This window comes from Gadus macrocephalus, chromosome 13 (assembly GCF_031168955.1).
Source record: "Gadus macrocephalus chromosome 13, ASM3116895v1".
Lineage (NCBI taxonomy): Eukaryota > Metazoa > Chordata > Actinopteri > Gadiformes > Gadidae > Gadus > Gadus macrocephalus.
This window is the reverse complement of record NC_082394.1, coordinates 13349844-13371825: the sequence shown is the minus strand read 5'-3', so window position 1 is coordinate 13371825 and position 21982 is coordinate 13349844. Positions and strand designations below refer to the sequence as shown.

Genomic DNA, 21982 nt, shown 5'->3' with positions numbered 1-21982 from the left:
GATGCATTGCGTTGCTGCTGCTGCTGCCGAGGAGGCTGATGACGCCCTTGCTGTTGCATTGCCTGGGTCTTCCCCACACCGGGAATCCCAATATCTCTCGCTCTCTCTGTGTCTCACTGTCTCCCTCTGTCTCTCTCTCTCTCTCTGTCTCTTTGACTCTCTCTCTGTCTCTCGGTCTCTCGGTCTCTCTCTGTGTCTCTTTTTTATCCCTTAGGTGTTTGTGGATCCCCCCCATGTGTCCAAGCAAAGCTTGTTTATACCGCAGAGGGTGCCCATGTATGCATGTGTGCGTATGACAAAACCTAATTCGATGATGATGACTGCTGTAATTAACAGGTTGTCGTTCATGACAAGGGAGGTGGCAGAGCTCAAGCTGTTTCCTCTGATTGGAGGAAGTTAAATTAAAAGGAACTTGTAATTGGAAGATGATGAGGGGTTTGTGATTGATGGAGGCAGAATACTGAGTGTGAGTGGCTGACTCTGTAGGGTATACTCAACTTGCTGCTACATTTATTGTTGTGTGGTATTAGGTATTTCCTTGTTCTTAGATTGGATACTCTACAAATTTAGGAATTAGATTAGTGGTTAAAACACCCAATGGAAAATCTGTTCAGCAAGGCTTGGTTACCATAATGATTGGCTAGACAAGAGGATTAAGATCTGGAATACTACAAAGATGCTGTTAACATGGAGGTTAAGTAAAGAGTTACTTTGTGATGGGAGATATCACTCGACTTGTTCCCTTTCAAATAGTACTGATGCTTGCAGTTTGGGGAAACCCATTTTGAGGAGAAATGCACCTTTTGCAACATCTTTTGGTTTCATTGAATAAATATCGACTTTATTTTTTGTAATGGTTGCCCAGGCACTTCTATTGGCCAATGGGCTCCGCGTTTCCAGGAGCTCTGCCCTACAGAATCCCCAGCAGCAGCAGCAGCAGCAACGGCAGCAGCAGCGATGAGTCACTGGATGTGTGAAAAATGACGTCATCCGTGTCTTCCTCTTTCCCTCTCGGTCTCCAGGACTCCTCATTGGAAGGCAGAGCATGCAACTGCACTGAGACGGAGACGGAGAAGAGAGCAAGAGAGTGAGAGAGAGCGAGGCTCCAGAAGAACGTTCAGGTGGGGGCTGGTCGGTCTGTGTTTCCCTCCCTGTCCCACTTTAGTCTGGCTAGCTAACCGCTGCCCATTCAGTTCCACCCGATTGCTGTTAGTATGCCTGCTACTTTTGTGCTTTTTCACCGGTTGTGTTGTTGTTGATTGAAGTGTTTTTCTGGTCTGCATCGATCTTGCACCTAGGGAATGTGGGGTTGCCAGGATGTCATTGTGTAATAGGCGTGTGTTGTTCGTTGTTTTGAAGAATGATTTATTTTATTTGCACAACTCATCTGTTTGCAATCAAAGATTACATATTTTTTTTTATTAAGCTTCATCTTGGAAACAGTGATTAGGATTTTTTTTTTTTTTGATATTCTTACTGTTAAAGCTTTACACTGCAGCTACTAAAACAGTCATTTTTCAATATTGTTTAGCTACGGTGCATCACAAAATAGCGGAAATATAATTGTTTCTGAATGATTTTCATAATGGATCCGAAGTGAAACGCCAGTATATATTTATTTTGAGTATACTATTTTTATTCTGTAAAAATAGTATACTCTGCCTGATGCTATTGACTACTGAGGCAATCAGGTACGGAGGGTCAGTAGTTTTTGGCCAGGAACTTAGGGAGGATGGCTGAAACCAACTGAATGTCGTGAAACATTAATTCTCCAAACTAATAATAAGTGGAAGAAAGAACCAAATGAAAATGTTTGGTTGGCTTGAGCGTAACAGCCTCCTTTGCCAACAGTACTCTTTGATCAATACTGTAGCCTGAACCTTGCAGACGCTATCATAATAAGCAAAATTGTCACTATAGAGAGTGGGGCAGAGCCAGGATTAATCCCTGCTCTCGGCTCCTCTGAACACGGTCTTGAGTAAGTGCTGTCTGCTTTATTTACCTTTTTTATAAATCAATAAAGAAAGAAGTCACGAAGAAATTATTGATATAATGCTTAAATAACTAATCATTTAAAATTCCTGAAACAGATATTTATTTGAATATCAAGACACCATTGATCGTTTAAGATCGTTTAAGTTATAGATTTTTAACAATGAACATCCACTCCCTGGGGATTATGGCACGGTCAATGGATTTTGTCGTGCAAATAATAACCAAAGTGAACAATCTGTATAATCATGAAATCCTGAAGCCATAAAGATGGTTAAATAGAAATAAACAATCTCTTGTCTAACTGACCTTGTCGCTGTAACTGATGCCTCCAGCTCTCAGGCTCCACACTTGCCATGGACTGCCGTGCTCCTCCTGCTGCAGCCCAACCCTCTACTCCACTCTAGTGGGATCCCCTCCTCCTTGCCGGTGGCATCCACCCTGCGAGTCAGCGCACATCTGATACCATCCATAGGTATTCCACACAGTAGTCGCCACCAACCTGTCTGCAGTTTTGCAGCTACCTCTCTGTCTGACCCCTCTGATGTCCCAACGGATAAACACCTAAGTCACACACCTGCATTTTTTTTTCTTCTCCCTGACCCCAAGCCTCTGCTGGGTCCTCCAGCCCCCTCCCCCCACCCTCTCCCTTTCCCCAGAAAGATGTCAGTAAGCCTGGCAACGGACATCCAGCAGCAGGGAGAGAGTGGGCCGCTCACCGAGCCCTGTAGCCGAGGCATGGGCTCCCCCCAACCTCAGGCCACCAAGGATGGGAACGGGGAGGGCCTGGAGCCCGACGACGGCTCCCTGCACGATGCACAGGTGAGACGCAGGGAGGGAGAGAGTAGGGGGTTGAAGAGGAGTACTAATTTTTGGATTTCAAATTGTCTACGTATTCATGATTGTAACATATTGTGCCATTTTTACAAAATAGGTTGTAACATAGCAGGATTAATGTCTTTGTCCTTTACACACAGAGACGGGCGCCTAACCACAGCCATAGCAGGAAAAGGCCTAAGGTAACTGTACTTTCAAAAATAAATAATATTGTATTATATCGAAGGTTGAAAGGTTTTAGTGTCGTTAAAGTAGAAACACTCAAAGAATTTGTCCAAACGATGATAATATTTAATATTGCACTTCTGAGTCACGACTATCCGTTGTTGTTAGTGTGAAACAAGACAATTTTGGAGCATCCTCGTAAACAAGGACATGTTTCTTTTAATATGTACGATCCATGTACCAAATTAGAATTTCTAATGCATTGAGAAATATATATTTGTAGCCTATTTGTGTTTAGTAAATAACTTATAAAAAAAGATTAGATTAATCAATTTATCTAAAAGTTGAAGTCCTAAATCAAGCCCTAAATTATAATGTGTGCTGATGGATGGTAAACTGTAATTACGCCAATATAGACCGCATCATACATGAGCTTCACTAACAACTTTATAACATCTTTATAAAGGCCGCACTTGTGTAAAACACATGCTTTAAAGTACATAAAATCCTATCCGAAGGCCCCCACGTTCTGCTGAAAGGTACAAAGGCATTCTTTTGATTGTGACCTTTTAATTCAATTGTTTTGCATTGAAGAGCTGCAGCATAACAAATCATTGAGTCTGTGAAAAGCCTTTTGAAATTTTGGGATGTTTCTGTTGGGGCAGCGCCCCTTAGTAGACAACGCATGGTTCTATGTTTAATATAATGAATGGTATTGATGCCATGCGCGCCAAGGCCTGGAGCAGGCCTGGAGCAGGGTTGGAAATCATAACGCGCCTGTATGGCGGCGGCGCTGCGACAGCTCTAGTTGGAAACACGACCAACTAAAGTTTCAATGAAATTGCACCGCAGCACTAGTGCTGTTCAAGAGAATGCAGATAAATGCACTATTCTGAATGACGGATCACCAGAAAATAAATAATAATAAACACCCAAATATTGAAGTTTATTTCCCAATTAGCAGGCTTATTATTAGTAGCCTAGATAACTTTTTCAACCTCTTGGTGCAAGAGGGGCATTACCATTTAGCAAACATTGACCATGTCAATATTATTTTTGAAAGGTAAATGTCTAAATGTCACCGACACTTGTTTGGAGGCTGCACAACCATCATTTGTCTGAAATATTTGCATACAGGACGAGGTCTATATTTGATTATTTACGGTATGGTGTAATTGACTGAATGGCTTGTGTTTCAGTCCAATGCCAAGCTGAAGCTGGTACGGAGTCTAGCGGTGTGTGAAGAGTCCTCGGGTCCATTTTCTAGCGATGGACTTCCAGAATCGGTACATTTCATCATATGCTTTCCTATACAATATGCTCATGCAGTATCACGTATAATGCAGTTTTCCATGCCATAAGTCAGCTTAATGTATTGACCGGTTGGACAGTCTGATTTCTATCTGCTGATCCGATCTCGTTTTCCAGGATATCATTCAGCTGCACATCAGCTGTCCGTCCGACAAGGAAGAGGAGAAGTCCTCCAAGGAGGAGTATGAAAACGAAGAGAAGGATAAAAAGGACAAAACGCCACGCAAAATGTTGTCCCGCGGTAAGATTGCGATCATACGCATTGTATACATTTTGTTTTTTATGACGTGTGATGGTGAGTTGCATCATCTGACCATCTATCCCCAAGAAGACAAAGCAGTCAGGCATGGCCAAGTATCTGATTGTGATTGAATCCCATTAACAGTGCTAGTGCAGTGCCCCATCAGTTAAATCATTTAAACCAATTTGCATCGACATGCAGGTGACTTCTAAGAAAGCCAATGGGAATTATTTGCTTTGTTTTCCCTGCCTTCTTTGTTTCTTCTGTAATCTTTCTTTATCTCTTCACTTCTGAGACATTCCGGGCTTTTATGAATCATAGAGCAGTAAGGAGACAAAACGACTTAGCCCAGTTGTGTGTGTGTGTGTGTGTGTGTGTGTGTGTGTGTGTGTGTGTGTGTGTGTGTGTGTGTGTGTGTGTGTGTGTGTGTGTGTGTGTGTGTGTGTGTGTGTGTGTGTGTGTGTGTGTGTGTGTGTGTGTGTGTGTTGGTGCCTCCATAACTACATGGAATTGGCCAGTCAGGTTAACACTTAATCTCCTTTCCCTCTGGGAACCTCGCAGCATGGAGTCGCTGGGGTTCTCCAAGGCTTTTAATAATGCATTGGAAATGCCCTCATTGATATATTTATGATCTCCCTCAGACTCCAGTCAAGAATACACAGACTCCACTGGCATCGATGTCCATGAGTTTCTGGTCAACACACTGAAAAACAATCCCAGGTATTTGTCCCACATCCCCTTTTGCTTCGTGGTCAGGAACGGACCAACAACAACAGTGGCTTGTGTATGTCAACCTGTCAGACTGTTTTATTTTGTTTATCATCATATATGTCCGATCGGTGCAAAGGCTGCTGCTTGAATCTTCAAAGGAGGACAGCATTTTTGACCCGGAAGCTTTAGCCTGCGCCATCCAAGGAAAGGAAATCCCTTGTTTCACCTAATGGGCTTTCTATTTAGAGATCTCCCCAGTATTTGGCATTGGATAAGTCTGGCCTGCGTCAGCGGCAGCGCTGGGGGTGCTTGAGTGGGGAAAGGGAGCTGGCCGTTCTCTCCTTCCTCTTTAGATGGGTTGGAAATAAAGAGCCTCGCCTTTTGATCTTTCCCTTGTACTTACACACGCTAATCAATTCTCTCTCTCTCTCTCTCTCTCTCTCTCTCTCTCTCTCTCTCTCTCTCTCTCTCTCTCTCTCTCTCTCTCTCTCTCTCTCTCTCTCTCTCTCTCTCTCTCTCTCTCTCTCTCTCTCTCTCTCTCTCTCTCAGGGATCGAATGATGCTGCTCAAACTAGAACAAGATATCCTGGAGTTTATAAATGATGACAAGTGAGCCACATTCTTCATAAACAATCGCTTGTGTTTAATTTAGTACTCCCTGGTCTAGCCCATTTCTGCTTATAGGCTGTTGGGGTAATCAGATAAATATGGCATGTTCTATTTGGACAAAGTTAATTGTTACTGACCATTGTGTTATATAACTATGGGTGAGCTTTGGCAGAGACACAAGGCATTTTAGTAATAACATGACTATATCCATAAAACATTTATTTGAATACATCTTGTTTGTTTTTTATCGTTGCATATACATATGTGACCGCATTGGAAAGTTGGCCTCTGCTACATAAGTAAACAAGTCATGGCACCATGTTTGTCCACGGGCAGTAGGAACCTATGCACTGACGTCTGTCCCTTGGTTTTTTCACTGGCAGTAACCAGTATAAGAAGTTTCCCCAGATGACCTCTTACCACCGCATGCTGTTGCACCGGGTGGCCGCATACTTTGGCATGGACCACAATGTGGACCAGACGGGCAAGGCTGTCATCATTAACAAGACGGGCAACACGCGCATGTGAGTCGCTCAAGAGACGCATTCACTTTTCAGTTGAAGCAAAAGTACATTGTTACTATGACGTTTTCTTTTTATCGTATGTGGTTGATGTTGAAAAGTCATCACAGTCGACTCTCAGGGGCCAGGTTTGAATAAATGGAACAATGGCAGGGTTTGTGTGTTGTACCTGTTCTTTAATTGGATGCATGATACTAAAAGGGCCCCATAGGGATCTTGTCGACTCTAAAACATTGTTTTTGAAGTTGACGTTGTTGTGCTCTCGTTTTTGATTTGCCCCACAGCCCAGAGCAAAGGTTTTCTGAGCACATTAAGGATGAGCGCAACATTGACTTCCAGAAAAAGTTCATCCTGAAGAGAGATGACGCTAGTATGGACAAGGACGATAATCAGGTACTCTCCAGTACTGTGCTTAGTAAGTGTTGGACTACGAATATGATATGCACAGTACAAACTATCTTCATCAAAGCCTTTTCATGGATTAATAACGTTCTGTTAAAGAGAACTACAGCATCTGGATTACATTGCTTCTTTTGTGCAATCTGCTGTTTGAGTCTTGTGTATGCATATTGAACTGAATAAGCTGCTGTTGAAATACCAACCATCCAGCAGTTTTTTTTAACTTGGTGTGTCATGTAGCTGTCAGTGAAACACAGGAAGGTGTTTATTGGCACAAAATCGTGTAGAGGATGCAGAACAATCTTGCTTGTGATGTTTTAAAGATGCTATCGCAGGAAATGTAACAATGCATTTCAAATGAACTAAAAATTATAATTTTATTCTGGCTAATTTAGAATTGATCTATGAACGCTCCAACTCTGTCTTCTTGCAATTGCAGCCAGTCTAGCAAACCACAATAATTATGATCAATGCATTACAGATCTTACAAAAGGATGCAATGGCAAGGTGCCCTGAGTAGCCCAGGCATGAAATCGCAGCTTGAATGATTATCATGCATGTGTTTCGTATAACACTTTGAGGTCTTGTTTCCCTGCAGATCCGTGTTCCGCTGCAGGACGGGAGGCGCAGTAAGTCCATCGAGGAGCGTGAGGAGGAGTATCAGCGGGTACGAGACCGGATCTTTGCCCGAGAAGTAAGTATTGGGTAGAGACAGCTTTTCAGACCCCATCATCAGTTAACAGTCAATCTACGGTGGTCAGAGGAAATGAGAGTACAGGCAGGGAGAGATTTTCTCTTTGTGTTAAACCCGTACTGAGTCATGTAACCGACCCCTGATAAAACGCTAGGCTAACATTTATCTCTTGCAAAGAATTTAAGCATTGGGCTCTTCTGTGGTCCTTCTTCGGCTGGAATTAGCCATTTGTAATGTGCAGGTGTCTTTTTCTTTACAGTCCTCTCAAAATGGCTACATCAACGACAACAGGTAAGATGATGCGTCCACTAGAGAGTTTGTTGTGTATAGTAAATAAGACATGGCCAGCCCTGCTCCCTTACTCACCCCAGATGACACTGCATGCCTTGCCAACATCCTGTCTCAGTAGACGGGGGGGCATGTGCCCTGAAAGCCAATGGTGTCTATAGACGCAATACATTTAGGTTGTCTTAATAATGGCATTTAAAGCGGAGCTGATTTCCTATTTTGCCGCCGTGGATTTCATAACATTTGGTATCAGATGTTCAATTCCTGAGGTTAAATTAACTTGCAATAATGAATTTGCTAGGCCTGTTGGGATTTGGCTCAATATGACTGCAGGGGTTATATCATCTGTTGCAAGCATGTGTTTGTTGTGGAAGGGCATTTTGCAGGGGAGGTTAGCTAACAGAGGCAGAAAAAGTCCACCACCCTCCCCAGGCTTATGGCTGTTGACTATGACAGATTTGTAGACGATATGCTGAGGAGGAGAGAAAAAGGGGAGCGTGGGCCTTTTGAGCAGTCGGGTTCTGCCTACTTTGCGATTTTATTCCTTTATTTAATTATTTTTATTTTCTTGGAGGGCTGGAAGTTGTGCACTGTGCCTACCTCAATCTCCTACTGCCTCCCCCCACCCCAGACCTTTCCAAGCACCCTCAACCCTCCTTCAATCCATTCCTGTAACCCTAGCGTTTTTCTCCCAATGTTAACCCCAACAGACTTTCCACTGAGGGCTACTCCTCTCAAAAGAGGAGGCAGATCTTTAGGTACTGGGGTGTTCTGCTGACCTTGACCTCTGTGTTTGCCATGCCCATTTCTCAAAGTGGTTTGGTGGTCATAATGGTGGTTGACTTGTGGTGCTTTTCCTCTTTTGGTTTTTGTTTGTTTTTGTAATTGAAATGTATCTCTATCTCTGCTTGGCATAGTCCGCTGATTGATGGCTATTCCAGCACTGCACTGTGGGACCCCCCATGACCCATGCATGGCTGCTTTATGATCTCACTGGGGGCTGATTTGACCTAGCTTACTTTCCACTCCGTCGATCATCATCAGCACTGCAATTTTTATTTTATTTTTTTTCATGCAGCAACCGCATTGCTTTCAGTCGCATTGTTTGTTTTGTGAGTTTTTTTTTTAGTTTTCAACATCATCCGTTGTATAATGCATGATAGAAATCTCCATTGTGCGTTAGACTTGCAACGATCAATTATGGGAGCTGTATATCAAAAACAAGATGATGGCAATTTTTTTGTGATAGGAATATTTAATCATCTATGCTCGAATGTAATACACAGTAATTTTCGGTTCGACGTTTTTTCAGGCAGAAAATATGAAACGTTAAATCAACGACGCACTTACTGTCTTCGCCGGTTGGAACAAATCAGTCTTTTGTGTCCTTAAAAATAGTACAAATAAATTAATATGATGCAAATAAACTAAGGATTATTTCCAGGGATGTCCCTACTTTAATGATAGGAGGATTTAAGCAGTATCTGCATTAAGCACATTTACAGTAATTTAAATGTTGACGCCAAATTATAATTTCTCTGGGCTTGATGACATCTCAGCTATCAACAAATGTTGACCAGTCATGAAACACAATGTAAGGTTGAAAAAGGTACAAAAAACTACTGGTAGCTGTCGATGCAGCAACAATATGGTAACTTATTTAAAGCTGCTTTATGATTAAAGCAGCTTTAATTGATTTTTGGCCACTAGAGGGCAAAAGGTACACTTCAAAGAAGTTGAATTAACAAACACAGTAGGCAGTCGTCCCCCACCCCCCCTCCTACGACAGTAATTAGTGACTTCTCGCTCTTTCATTAGGTTATAACAGTTTGAAAAATGACATGCAGACTAAAAAGATTAAATCTATTTGCCACCAATCATTAATGAATTTGGTGATGGGAGACAAATGTGGGTTAATGGGACATTTGACACTAGTAGATCCCATAGTGTTGATAACCAGTTACATGCATTACACAATTAGATTTTTCAATATAAGTATTGGTATTAGTGTAATAGTATTGCATAATGAACCTATATTTTCTCATATTTAGCCCACCATAGACAACATATGTTAACCTGATTGACACATGTTTATTTAAACACTTAACAATAAATTGCCAATAAACAAACAAACATGGGCTTCCCATTACTGAGCAACCTAAATACCCTTCAGAGAGGAAATGGAACTAGTGTAGATTTGCTTCATACTAGGAGCACGAAGCAACCGTGTAGCTCGGCCAGATTGCTTCCATATAAAGGTGTGTTTCAATGCGAGCGCTATAGATGGAATATCATGTGATGAGCTGCAGAACCCCCCCCCCCTCCTCCATCTCCCTGCTCTCATCTTTGTCTCCAGAGCGATGGGAAACAAGCGTTGGCTGCGTGCAGCGAGCAGCGCGGCACCCGCCCGTCCTTAAAATAGGCTCTGCAGAGTGAGGCCTTTAAATAGATTCTCCATTAATTACAGCTTCTCTGAAATATTTATAAACTATTGCCATGTCAAAAACATGGCTCTACAAAACTGGTTTGTTTCACCGGGTTTCGCACAGCCCCAGTTCTGTTTGGCCGAAGATGACAAAAATCATCCATCATTTTAATTTTCATATTATTTTTGACGTGTGTACTTTTTTCCCTTTTTTCCCAACCTAAACCTCAACAGGAGCGCACGCTCTGTTTTAATCGGCTCAGCATAAATTTGTGACTGACAGTTTCTTTTTATATTTTGGCTACCATATTGCAAAATATTTGGTTATTTTGATGTAAATGTTTTACATCAATCAAATGAAACATGAATACGTTGTATGATTTGTAGTATTGTCTGTCATGCAGCATTGCTTGAAGACTACTATAGCTGCCGGCAGGCCGATTTCCTTTGGAAGCAACGTAATGTTAATAGCATGTCGTTTGCAAGCCCATCCATGAGCCCTTACGGAGTTGGTACCCAGAGGTTGTGCTTACAGTCTGATTGCTGGTTTTCTTGGCAGCTGCTCCAACGCAGAGCGACTACATCACCGCTAAACACCACAAGAGCAACACATGTTTATTCAGCAGTCTAGTATCAACAAAACAGTGGTTACTAGTTGCAAACCAGTGCAAGTATTTATTCCCTAGAGAGTGTCTCTGTTTTGTATCTGGTCTCAATCTGTGTATTTCTGTGTGTTTGTCTCCCTGTTTATGATGGAGTATGTCTGTATGTGCGCATGTTTTTCATTTTGTATGAACCTGAAATGTTTCTATAATCACCAAGGTTCATTAGTTAATGTATCTGTATCTCAAGTCTTGGATGGTATGTCTATTGTGTCTTGACGTATTGGCGTTGATTGTCTTGGGAGATCACTGTACCTGCATGGTTGTGTTGATTTTTTGTCGCACCGTACTGTTGCGGATGCGTGGGTGTGCGTACGTTGTTATGGTTGAGGTGTGTTGCCTGTTTTCTTTTACTATATTTTAAATCACAGTTGAATTGAACAAGCCCACATGCATCTCTTGTCTGTCGAATGCCCTCATCCTGTCAGACTCTCGAGCGGCTGATGGCCAATCTGTCCTCTGTCCTCCCTCACCTCCACCCTCTATGGCCTATCGCTGTGTCTCTGTGCACCTTAATGATCAGTCAAACATTTTTCTGTTCCTCTGTGTTTCCTTTCTGCCCATTATACCTCTCGCACAAACCTTCCTCCCTGCTCCCATGACCTCGGCTCTTCTCAATCCCCATATCCTATAATTACACACCTTCATCCCTTTTGCTTTTTAACCTTTGTACGTGACTGACTTCTTTGTGTTATTTCTCGTCTGCTTCTTCCCACTTTCCTACTTCCTGGTTCCTTCCTGCCCCCGTCGTTCTCCCACATCCCACCACCACCCCCGGCCCAACCAACCAGGGGGAACCGTGAGAGCTCGAGCCGGGCGTCCAGTAGCCGTCAGAGCAGCACGGACAGTGACATGAAGTGCCTGGAGCCGCGGCCCTGGAGCAGCACCGACTCGGACAGCTCCAACCGCACGCTGCGGCCGCCCGTCACCAAGGCCAGCAGCTTCTCGGGCATCTCCATCCTCACCCGCGGAGACAGCCTGGGCAGCAACAAGAGCTCCCAGGGCAGCTGCCGGGGCTCGCGTTCGGGTATGGGCCCCCCCCACGGAAGAAAGGGCAAGGGGGTGACGGGAGGGAGGGAGGGAGGAAGGGGGGGGGGGGAGTGGATAGATGGATGGCTGATCTCTGATCTCTGAGGAATCTGACCTATGGAGAGCAGTTGTCAAATATGTCATTACAGGAAAGACTTTCCCTCATTAATCATATCTGTGATGTGGATTTTTATGCTTCCGGGATTTTTAAATTGTGCTTATTAAAATATGAATATGAGATTTCAAGAATATTTTGAAATGAGTATATCCTCTAGTGGTTCAAATGACAAGTATCACATTTTTAGTGTCCGTTAACATCTTTGATCGTGTTGATCCAAATAGTTGCACATTACACAGCAATAATGTACTGTCAAATGAACTCTGCTTGATAATTTGGCGGTTCTTCTATTTTTCTTCTTCGCTTTCTTTAATATTTGTTTTGTCTGTGTCTTCAAGGCCTGCCCCTGGTGAGTCCGGACCTGTGTCCCCCAAGCCAAGTTCCCCAGTCCAGCCGCAGCCTGCTCCCCTGCCCGCCACAGCCCCAGCCGCCTCACGCCCAGCCCCCACCACAGACCGCCCTGCTCCCCACCCCACAGCAGCACCCCATGGGGAACCATATGATTGCCCAGGTAAGAACAGCCTCCACCCGCGTCCCAGTAATGGCCATGACGATACATTTGTATGAATGACTTAGGTGGTTAAATTGAGCACATTGAAAGATTTTGGAACAACCTTTTTGGTCTTGATTTGAGATTCTCTCTGGTGTTACATAACACCTTAGAGAACCTCATGTTTTCTTCCTCCCATGGTGATATTCGTCGAGCATCTGCGTTGCGTTTCCATGCACCACGTTGTCTTCAAAGCATTTTGAGGCCAAACCGTTTATTTTGGTTACCAATTTCCTCAGTGTTCTGACCCAAATCTTCCCTTTGTCGGCCTGTTTATTAACGTGTATTCATCTGTCTCTGCACCGTCTTGCTCTCCTCCTCCTCGCTCACTCTCTCTCTCTCTCTCTGTGTGTGTGTGTGTGTGTGTGTGTGTGTGTGTGTGTGTGTGTGTGTGTGTGTGTGTGTGTGTGTGTGTGTGTGTGTGTGTGTGTGTGTGTGTGTGTGTGTGTGTGTGTGTGTGTGTGTGCGTGCACAGCCAGTGACGTCAATGCAGCCCTCCCAGTCCGTCTCCTACTCCAGCCCAACCTGTCCCCAGGTCCTCCTGCCCGTCTCTCCTCCCCAGCAGTACACCATGGTACTGACTCCTTATTGTCACTCCTCACCAAACCCTTTTGTTGATCAAAGTGACTTGGGATATTCAATCGGGCTTGCAAAACATAAATACATCCGGTTGGACTTTTAACAGCCGACAACGGTCTTAAGTCATTTGTCTTTTGAATGGAATCCGACGCCATTTTAGCATTCATACTTGTGAAGTGAATAATATCCGCCTTTGGTTTCTACCCCGACACTGCCTCCTTCCTCAGGGAGAGGAGCTGGCCCCCCAGTTCAGCCAGATGACCCTGAGTCGGCAGGGCTCCAGCGAGAACCCAGAGGCTCCACCCATGTATCAGACGGCCCCGCCCACCGCCGTGCTCGCCCAGCACCCGCCCCCCCAGACCAGCTACATCATGGCCACCGCCGGGCCGGCCATGGCCCCGCCGTCGGGCTACCAGCCCGCCACGGGGCACCCACACCCGCCGCCCCCGCCTCCTCCACCCTCCCAGCCCGTCATGCAGGCCCCGCCCCCACCGCAGGGCTACATGCAGCCCCCTCCGCCCCAGCAGGTAGGGAGGCAACAACCACGGCAGGGATTACGTTACGGTTGTTGGATTCAGTTGTGGCCGTTTGGGAGTTCTCTACACATGGGGGTCTGTCGTGATACGCACCAGTAAAAAAAAGATGGTGATTCTTGTTAAAGTATGTGTGGTATGTGGAGAAGTGGTGGCCGAGAGGGAGATGGTTCTGAAACCGGAAGATGTATTGACTCCAGCCGTCTTTTGTTATCGTGGGGTGAACGCTAAGAATAGATCCACCGGCTCGCAGAGTGTGAATGGCGGCCTGTTGCATCGTGGCCCAGGTGGACTCTTATCGAGTGTGTGTGCATTCAGGGTTGAGTAGACCACTGCTGCAACCTTGTACATTTGTAGGTTACGTTTCCTCTCTTAAATATGTATAAATGCCCTGCGTTCTGACCTGCCGTCATCAATGCACTTTGAAGACGCTCCATGGTCGAGATCGTGTTCCTAACATCAATCGGCCCTGATGGAACGCCCTTCCGCTGTTAAAACAGAGGTGCAAGTACACAGTGTTCTTCACCCTACCACTGCCATCACTCGGTGAGCCTATCAAACTGCTTCGTGGCTTATCCATCAAACTTTCCAATGGCCAATTGAGCTTGATCATTTGGATTATTTACAAGTGTTTTTTCACTAGATTGAATTTGATGATTGTCCTGTTTCCACCGGACAATCATCATCAATGCCTTGCTTACGTTGATCCAACAGTGGAAGAGTGAAATGGTGTGAATTTCACCAAGTAGCAGTGTTCCCCCAGTGTGAAGTGCTTTCCTCCCACTCGGTTTGCTATACGTTCTTTTCAGTCAGCCAGTCATACTGTCTCATATATAGCTTCTCAGATGTATCTTTGGCTCTCTCCTCTATTGGTTAGGTTTATATTGAGCCCTTAAACTAGTTTTTGGGATGCATTTTCCTACTGCCAGTGATGCAGTAGTCGTAATGAAGGGATGTTTACATATACTCACACATAATTATTAATACCAATAGGAGTCAACTTGTGTCTTGTAAATTGTGATTAAAATGAAGGTCAAATGATTTGCCCAAATGTGTATATCTGTATGACTCCCTGGTGTGGTCCAATCATGTCCACACACGTTAGTTGCAATAAGACGGTCTCAAATCTATAATGTTTGAACTGTGAACTGTTGAATCCACATTAGTGGCTCAAGTGACTCAGTGTTTCGGATGTGCAATTCACACACTCGCTACAGGTCTGAGCGTGTCCATTGTGGTGCAGTGGAGCGACTCAACTCAGCACAAGCCAGTGTACTGCCAAGGTGCTTACCGTCCGATTGGAAACACAAAATAATCTATTGTGGTAGGTGAACCATATGGTACCTTGCAAAAACTTGTTGAAGGAACTACGAGACAAAAACGATGAATGACACAATCCACGTTGCTGTTAGCGGAGCCATCTTCAGTGAAGACACCCGCACTCCAAACCCTAGGGGCACACTTCCATCTTCCAAAAATAGCAACATGTGCATTGTTTAATTCATTGTTTTAGTTTTGTAGTTTTATTAACCAGGTTTTGCAAAGTGTCACATGGATCATCCATCGATAAATTATTGAGCCCAACCAGGGCCACGCTTCCCATCAGAGGGTAATTGTTCCGTCAGTGCTGAGTCTGAGTTGCTCTTCCACCACACCACAGAAGAAGGAACCTCAGTCGAGACTGGCCGATCAGAAGCTATGAGTGTGTGTGAACTGAACACATCCGAAACTAAGGGAAATATGTTTAAAAACTCAGACGGGAGAAAGAGAGTGTTTCAAAACTAAGTCAATGATTGCACGCGTTTCAATCTATCCACAAATAACTATTGGACAGTTAAGGAGCCAATTTAACATTAACAATTGAAACTAATTCATACAGACATTAATTTACGGTATTTGTGGAAAAAGTATAGTTTGGATTCATAAATATGTATACATTTGTACAAACCATTGCAAATTCATTTAAATATAAATTATCAAGACACTGTCAACTTGTACAAGACCCAAGTTGACTACAATAAGCATTATTCCGTATTGTACTTTCTATCTGTTAACTTTGTCTTAACTGGTCCGTCTATTTTTATATTTTTTCCCCTTATCAACTCCCTGTATAGGATTTGTCTTTTTCAATTGATACTCTGCAGAACGAGGCGTGTGTGTGTGTGGGTGTGTGTGGGCGGGGGGTGGTCCACAGCGTAACGAGAGCAAATATCGACATCCCCAGACCAGCCCCGGAGACGGTTGGTGTGTTGTCATTTATGTAGATGAGGGTGGAGGCAGCAGCAACAGCAGCTATCGATTCTTCACAGCTTCGCGGCTACTCACTTTTGTTATGTGTCATTTTGATGTCTCCTTTTGTGTGCTCACACAGTATGTCTATGTTTATATGCCAGTGTTGAATAAACCACTGTGGGCTGATACCCAAAAATGGAAAACTAAGGAGGCAGACATTGACAGCGCTGGGCCTAAATATAAGCCACTGTGTACTTTAGTCAGAGTGCATTTCAGTGCCTATGCATGCACAGCCTTAGCTGGATAAGGATGAATGGATAGCAAGAATAAGGCTGCATTCAGAATCGGGTAACTACATGCGTTTTCAGTCAATTGATAGCTTCTGGTCAATGGGTTTACATGACCAATGCATATTAGCATCGTCCAGCAGATGTTGTCTGTGTAAACACCCTACGCATTCTTCCTTCATTTGGTGAATCAGCTGCTTCTGGTGTGTGTGTGTGTGTGTGTGTGTGTGTGTGTGTGTGTGTGTGTGTGTGTGTGTGTGTGTGTGTGTTTGTTATGCAGATCATTGACCTTTTGCTGCATGCACAGAACAAACACAAATCCAAGGCTATTATGAATATGCTTTTAACAGACCCAAAGATGTGTTATTTATTTGCAATATGTCTGGTCCATGTGAATTCAATCTTCTTTTGAATTTGGTATGCTGTTTAAGCTGTGAAAAGGACAATTTAACTTTTTGGAAGATGCTTTGTAATATACATTTGTGACATTGATCTTGTCAATTTGTGCATCACTGTTGATATTTAAGTGGGTAATCATTTAGTGGGTAATCATTGGGTACACAAGCTCTCTTTCTCGTTCTCTTTGGCAGGACTGCACGCTCATGTCAGGACTCTGAATTGTTGTAAAGTCACCGTGTCCGTTTGGGACAGGCTCTCTTTTGGCTTATGCTTTGTCATCACATTCCCCTTCTCCTTCCCCACAACCCCGTCCAGATCCAGGTGTCCTACTACCCTCCCGGTCAGTACCCCGGCACGGGCCAGCAGTACCGCGTACCCCAGCCCATAGCCCACCAGGTGTCCTACCCTGCGCAGCGAACACAGCCCATGCCGCAGCCTGCACAGCAGTCGGGTGAGTGGAGGAGTGTCTGAGTGCCGGGGTTCAGGCGGAGCGAACGTTTGCATTGCAAGGCGTACGCATTTCTGCTCAAATATAAATAACTCTCATGACCCAAACTTAATCACTTCAGGCTGTATTTATTTCAGTTAACTGAACACTCTGAAGTGTTCCCGTACTAGTCCTTGAAGCAAAAACAAAAAGTACACACACCAGACACCTAACACCAGCCTATGTTTAGCACAAGCGAACAAAATATTATCTTTGTCAATACGAGTGCTCTAACATTGTTGATTTTGTTTTTGTAATGGATTTTCGTCTGATCAATACTGTCTGAAACATATTTAATCTCATTGGACTGGTAAGAGCCTGTGGTCTGAGGAACTTCAGCGGGGAGACGTTTTGGCTGTGAAGAGTTTGCTGTGATCAGTGCTTTAGTAAGCTAACAAGGGGATTGTAGGCAGTCTGGCTGTAAACGCTGGCCTAACTCCACATACACTTACCTTTTACCTCCTGTCTTAAAACTGTACATACTTGGCTTTTTAATATTGCATTGTTGCATTATATTTCACTTACTCCTCTGTATATCCCATCTAATAAAATATGTACATTCTAACTATTTAACAAAGATGTAGTAACTGAGTAACACTTGAGACCTTTGCTGTATAAAGCATGTAAAAGGGTTAATATAGCCAATAATGGTCCTGCATAATTCGGCCAAGTCAAATATGCTCGGACCAAAATAGACGTTTTTCTTTTTGGCATGGAAAACACATGTTTTCCGTCAAGCTCAGAAAACATTACTCATTGATGTATACAATAAGTAATGGCTAGACTGTGTTGACAAGTTTAAAGGAGGAGGGGATCTAGGGTTTGTCAGTGAGACTTTCCATTGGGCACTGCGTGTGCAGACACTTGCAGACACGCTTGCCACTGAGGGTAATGTCAATATTGATATTGGAGGGGAAATGGCCTTTTATTTGTATTTTTCTTACAATATATCCACAACGAGGATGATAACCTCTGGGATGATAAAAGTGCTTCTTATCTTGCACATAGTTGCATAAAACAACTTATTTGGTGTAGATTTGAGGTATGACAATAAACTCTTATCTGAATCTTATATATTTATCTTGCTAATGTATTACTCATTAAACTGATCTTGATAATAAACAACATTGCTTTTTAATAATAATGTAATTTATTTACACTACAATATTAGACCAGCCGCTACTATTACTTGACACACAAACTGCCAGTGCAAACACCATCTTGACCCGATATTTTGTCAACCAGCTCCACGCATCCACACTCTCCCTTGTGTTTCCAGCCAACGTTCAAGCCTTCATTTCTCAACAGGGTCATGGTTTTTCCGATGTTTTGTAGGCCACGCAACCTTCCACCTCATGACATCATCCTTATTTCTGTGTAATAAAAACAAATAAACGAAGGAAAAACCTTATCTAAAGGTTGTCCAGTTGAGGGTCCGTCCACACACGCTGGACTCCAACTCCTCCAATCTTCCTTGTATTAAGTCCCTCTGATGTAATTGTGTTGTGCCCGCAGGGCTCCAGACCATGATGCCCAGCCAGCAGCCTAGCTACCAGGGCATGATGGGAGTCCAGCAGCCCCAGAACCCAGGCCTCATCAACTCCCAGAGGGCCGGCATGGGGGGACAAATGCAGAGCATGATGGTCCAGTACCAGCAGATGCCCTCGTATCAGGTATCTACGCACACCAATGTCTCTGTTGGACGTACCACGCAGAGAATAGCTGCCCTCTCTGCATGTCTCGATGTCTTAAGAATCGCCCAGGTATGACTGCTGTCTCCGTCTGAGGTTGTTACTGTTAGGACTTGTTTTTAAAAGGGAAACTCATTTTGCAGCAGTGTTGATCAACTATTGATGCATACAATGTCGATAACAAATGGATAGCAAAAGTGTATAAAACATAAAAAACAAACAATGAAAGGAGCAGCAATGTGGCAGAGAAAGTGTAAGATTGTAATTATTGTGCAAATTTTGTTAAATTGCATATATAGTGTATACAATTCCCCTGATAATAAGCCACCATATTCATGTGTGGCCTACCTTAACCCTCATCATTAATCTGTATGAACAGGTACATGGCCATCATACATGCAGATGTTCACATATATGTGAACATCACAACAAATGAGTGATTTAACCAGTTCACCACTGAACGTTCTATCCGTGGTGCTGATTCCCAGATGGAGTCGGGTCTCCCTGCCTGCGTCCAGGTGTCCGTGGGGAATGAGTCCCAGCAGGTGCAGCAGCAGTACCAGCAGCAGGTCATGGTGCCCGTCAGCCAGTCTGTCCAGGGGCCCATGCCTGTCTACTACAGCGTTATCACCCCTACACAGCAGACCAGCACAAGGTGAAATGACCAAAATACCTTGTTGTTCTTCTGAAACCGTGTGTGAACAAGCTGCTAACCTGCAAGTCCTCCTAATAGCCTTGGCCGACTTTCCAATCCCTGGCAATTAATAAAAATGTAAGAATATACGTCCTGAGGTAGCATTACATTTTCACATGCCTATAGCATTAAGTATTAGATTGTAAAGTACATTTTTATTTACAACGGGACGTCAAACGTTGGACAATATTTTTTTGCCTGTGATGCCAAGGATGTGTGCAATGTTACAAGGGCCTATATATATCTACACAGTCTTCCAGAGGCAACTTTTATTTAACAATAGCATTTAATGGTGTGCGCAAGCCCTGTCCAAATATCAGTAAAGTTATTTTTTGCCGTAGTGACCCCGTTCCCATCCACTTGAACAACTTGTAAATGCCCTGACTCCTCTTCAGGAAAGGAAGACACTAGTCTTGTATAGATTTACTTGAGGGCAATCCATAACGCATTTCAATTTTTTTTCATGAACCTATATGGATGGGTGTCCAACTATGGATGCTAACGTGTGTGTGTGTGTGTGTGTGTGTGTGTGTGTGTGTGTGTGTGTGTGTGTGTGTGTGTGTGTGTGTGTGTGTGTGTGTGTGTGTGTGTGTGTGTGTGTGTGTGTGTGTGTGTGTGTCTGTAGGTGTGTGTATATGTGGGTGTGTGCCGCAATCCCTCCTAGCCATACATCAGGGATTTGAGCTACTGCCATCTGGGAGACGGTATAGACTGCTTAGAGCTGACAACATTAATTATAAAAGGTCTCTTATCCACAACCTGTATCTGTGTTTGTATCAGGATGTCCAACACTGATATCTATGCTGTATCTGTGTTTGAATCAGGATGTAAGCTCATTTGCTTTTGTCTCACTGTGTAACACTGCGTTGTGCCCCCAGTCCATCAGTAGGCTACCTGCAGCCCCCCAGCACGGAGCAGTACCAGATCACCCAGTCCCCGTCCCCATGCAACCCACAGCAGATCCAGCAGCAATATTCAGGTGAGGCTGTCATTATCACCGGATGGGGTAAAGTCAGGTAAAAATGACCTTTTTTAGGATGTCAAACGGTTTCCATGTGCACCATTTTAGCAGTAAACTAAAAATGAGTTCTTATAAAGTTCTCCAGCCGGCGTTCATGTAACTGCCAGGTTAAGGTTTCCCATGAACATCAGCAATGGCATCATTTATTTGGGCTGGGGTTGATGTTGAACTTTGAACCATACGTAATGCGTGAACCAATACGTAATTCAAAGTTAACATTTGCTCAACCTGTCTTTCAACATCGAGCTTGGCATAGTAAACAAAGCACTGTGTGTTTATTGCCAGTTGTGTTATTGCCTTAGACCACATAAGTCTGACATTACATTTCTGCACAAATAGGATGTCTAACTCAGTCAAATGTATACACAGTCTAATTGGCTTTCATACTTAAATGTGAATGTTATTATGAGACATGAAACAGTGTTCTGGCTCATTTATAACAACGCAAACATCCCTCCCCTCTCCTTGCTGGCCACGTTTGACATTAAGTTAATGTTTATTGGGAAACAGAAAGTTTATTTAGCTGTTGCTAGGTGTGTCACTGGCAGGTTTTCCATTGTGTGTGTGTGTGTGTGTGTGTGTGTGTGTGCGTGCGTGCGTGCGTGTGTGTGTGTGTGTGTGTGTGTGTGTGTGTGTGTGTGTGTGTGTGTGTGTGTGTGTGTGTGTGTGTGTGTGTGTGTGTGTGTGTGTGTGTGTGTGTGTGTGTGTGTGTGTGTGTGTGTGTGTGTGTGTGTGTGTGTTCCATCAGGAGTGCCAGCCCCCGGTCCAGGGGTGATGGTCATGCAGCTCAGTGTCCCCAATGGACCGCAGCCTACCCAGAATCCTCCTCTGGTCCAGTGGAATCCGTGCAAGTACTACAGCATAGAGCAGAGGCCCAGCAAGCCAGGGGAGCTCTACAAGCCTGAGAACCCTCAACAGGTGAGCACGGACCCCCCCCCCCCCACTGATATGAGGACAGGTCCTTGGCGCACCACAACATAAAGACCACTGAGAGACCTCAATCCACACTCCAACAGCAGGGCAACTTTAGCTGAATGTGGCTAATTAATTGATACCCTGACTCTACCCACATAACACAGCAAAACAAGTCACTTTAAAAAGTTTTCAGCCCAACAATGAGTCGGGCTGAATGTCTTTCCTTTATGTGTTATTTTGTGTGGGTGTTCACTTGTAACAAGTGGCTAACGCATGTCTTTGCCAGAGTACCGTCATCATCATCAGCATTGAGTTGTACCTCTGGCCTATCCCTCCTGTCCCCAGGCCGGTACTCAGCTGGCCAACAGCCCCCTGGCCTCCCCCACCCAGTCGCCCGCCCCGTCCCCCTCCGGCAGCGTGAACAGTGTGTGCCCTGGCCTGGGACCCCTGCCTCTCATCTCCCAGTTCTCTCGGCCCGGAGGACCAGCACAAGGTACGGCAGAGTCCACCCTAGACGAGCTGGCACGAACCCTAGAGATGAGTGGACGAAACGATGGAGTCGGAGATGTCAATTATAAGGACTTTAAAATGT

At 44.2% G+C, this 21982-nt stretch overlaps 1 protein-coding gene across 7 annotated transcripts in view; it reads left to right on the top strand.

The window, feature by feature from the left end:
* The window catches only part of LOC132471028 (R3H domain-containing protein 2), a 41214-nt gene that overhangs the window by 16860 nt on the left and 2372 nt on the right, over window positions 1-21982 (top strand). For 4 of the 7 annotated variants that reach the window (XM_060070001.1, XM_060069997.1, XM_060069998.1 and 1 more), the window contains exons 2-24: window positions 1023-1121; window positions 2328-2467; window positions 2602-2814; window positions 2970-3011; window positions 4194-4280; window positions 4423-4546; window positions 5188-5266; window positions 5807-5866; window positions 6250-6390; window positions 6672-6780; window positions 7385-7480; window positions 7722-7771; window positions 8479-8526; window positions 11647-11882; window positions 12341-12513; window positions 13028-13126; window positions 13359-13658; window positions 16898-17033; window positions 18585-18742; window positions 19249-19415; window positions 20333-20433; window positions 21224-21393; window positions 21736-21883. In XM_060070001.1, the coding sequence (XP_059925984.1) occupies window positions 2656-2814; window positions 2970-3011; window positions 4194-4280; window positions 4423-4546; window positions 5188-5266; window positions 5807-5866; window positions 6250-6390; window positions 6672-6780; window positions 7385-7480; window positions 7722-7771; window positions 8479-8526; window positions 11647-11882; window positions 12341-12513; window positions 13028-13126; window positions 13359-13658; window positions 16898-17033; window positions 18585-18742; window positions 19249-19415; window positions 20333-20433; window positions 21224-21393; window positions 21736-21883 (2683 nt within the window). In that variant the 5' untranslated portion in view covers window positions 1023-1121; window positions 2328-2467; window positions 2602-2655. The remainder of the gene's footprint in view (window positions 1-1022; window positions 1122-2327; window positions 2468-2601; window positions 2815-2969; window positions 3012-4193; window positions 4281-4422; window positions 4547-5187; window positions 5267-5806; window positions 5867-6249; window positions 6391-6671; window positions 6781-7384; window positions 7481-7721; window positions 7772-8478; window positions 8527-11646; window positions 11883-12340; window positions 12514-13027; window positions 13127-13358; window positions 13659-16897; window positions 17034-18584; window positions 18743-19248; window positions 19416-20332; window positions 20434-21223; window positions 21394-21735; window positions 21884-21982) is intronic. The other 3 variants (XM_060070002.1, XM_060070004.1, XM_060070003.1) reach the window with 3 other exon arrangements.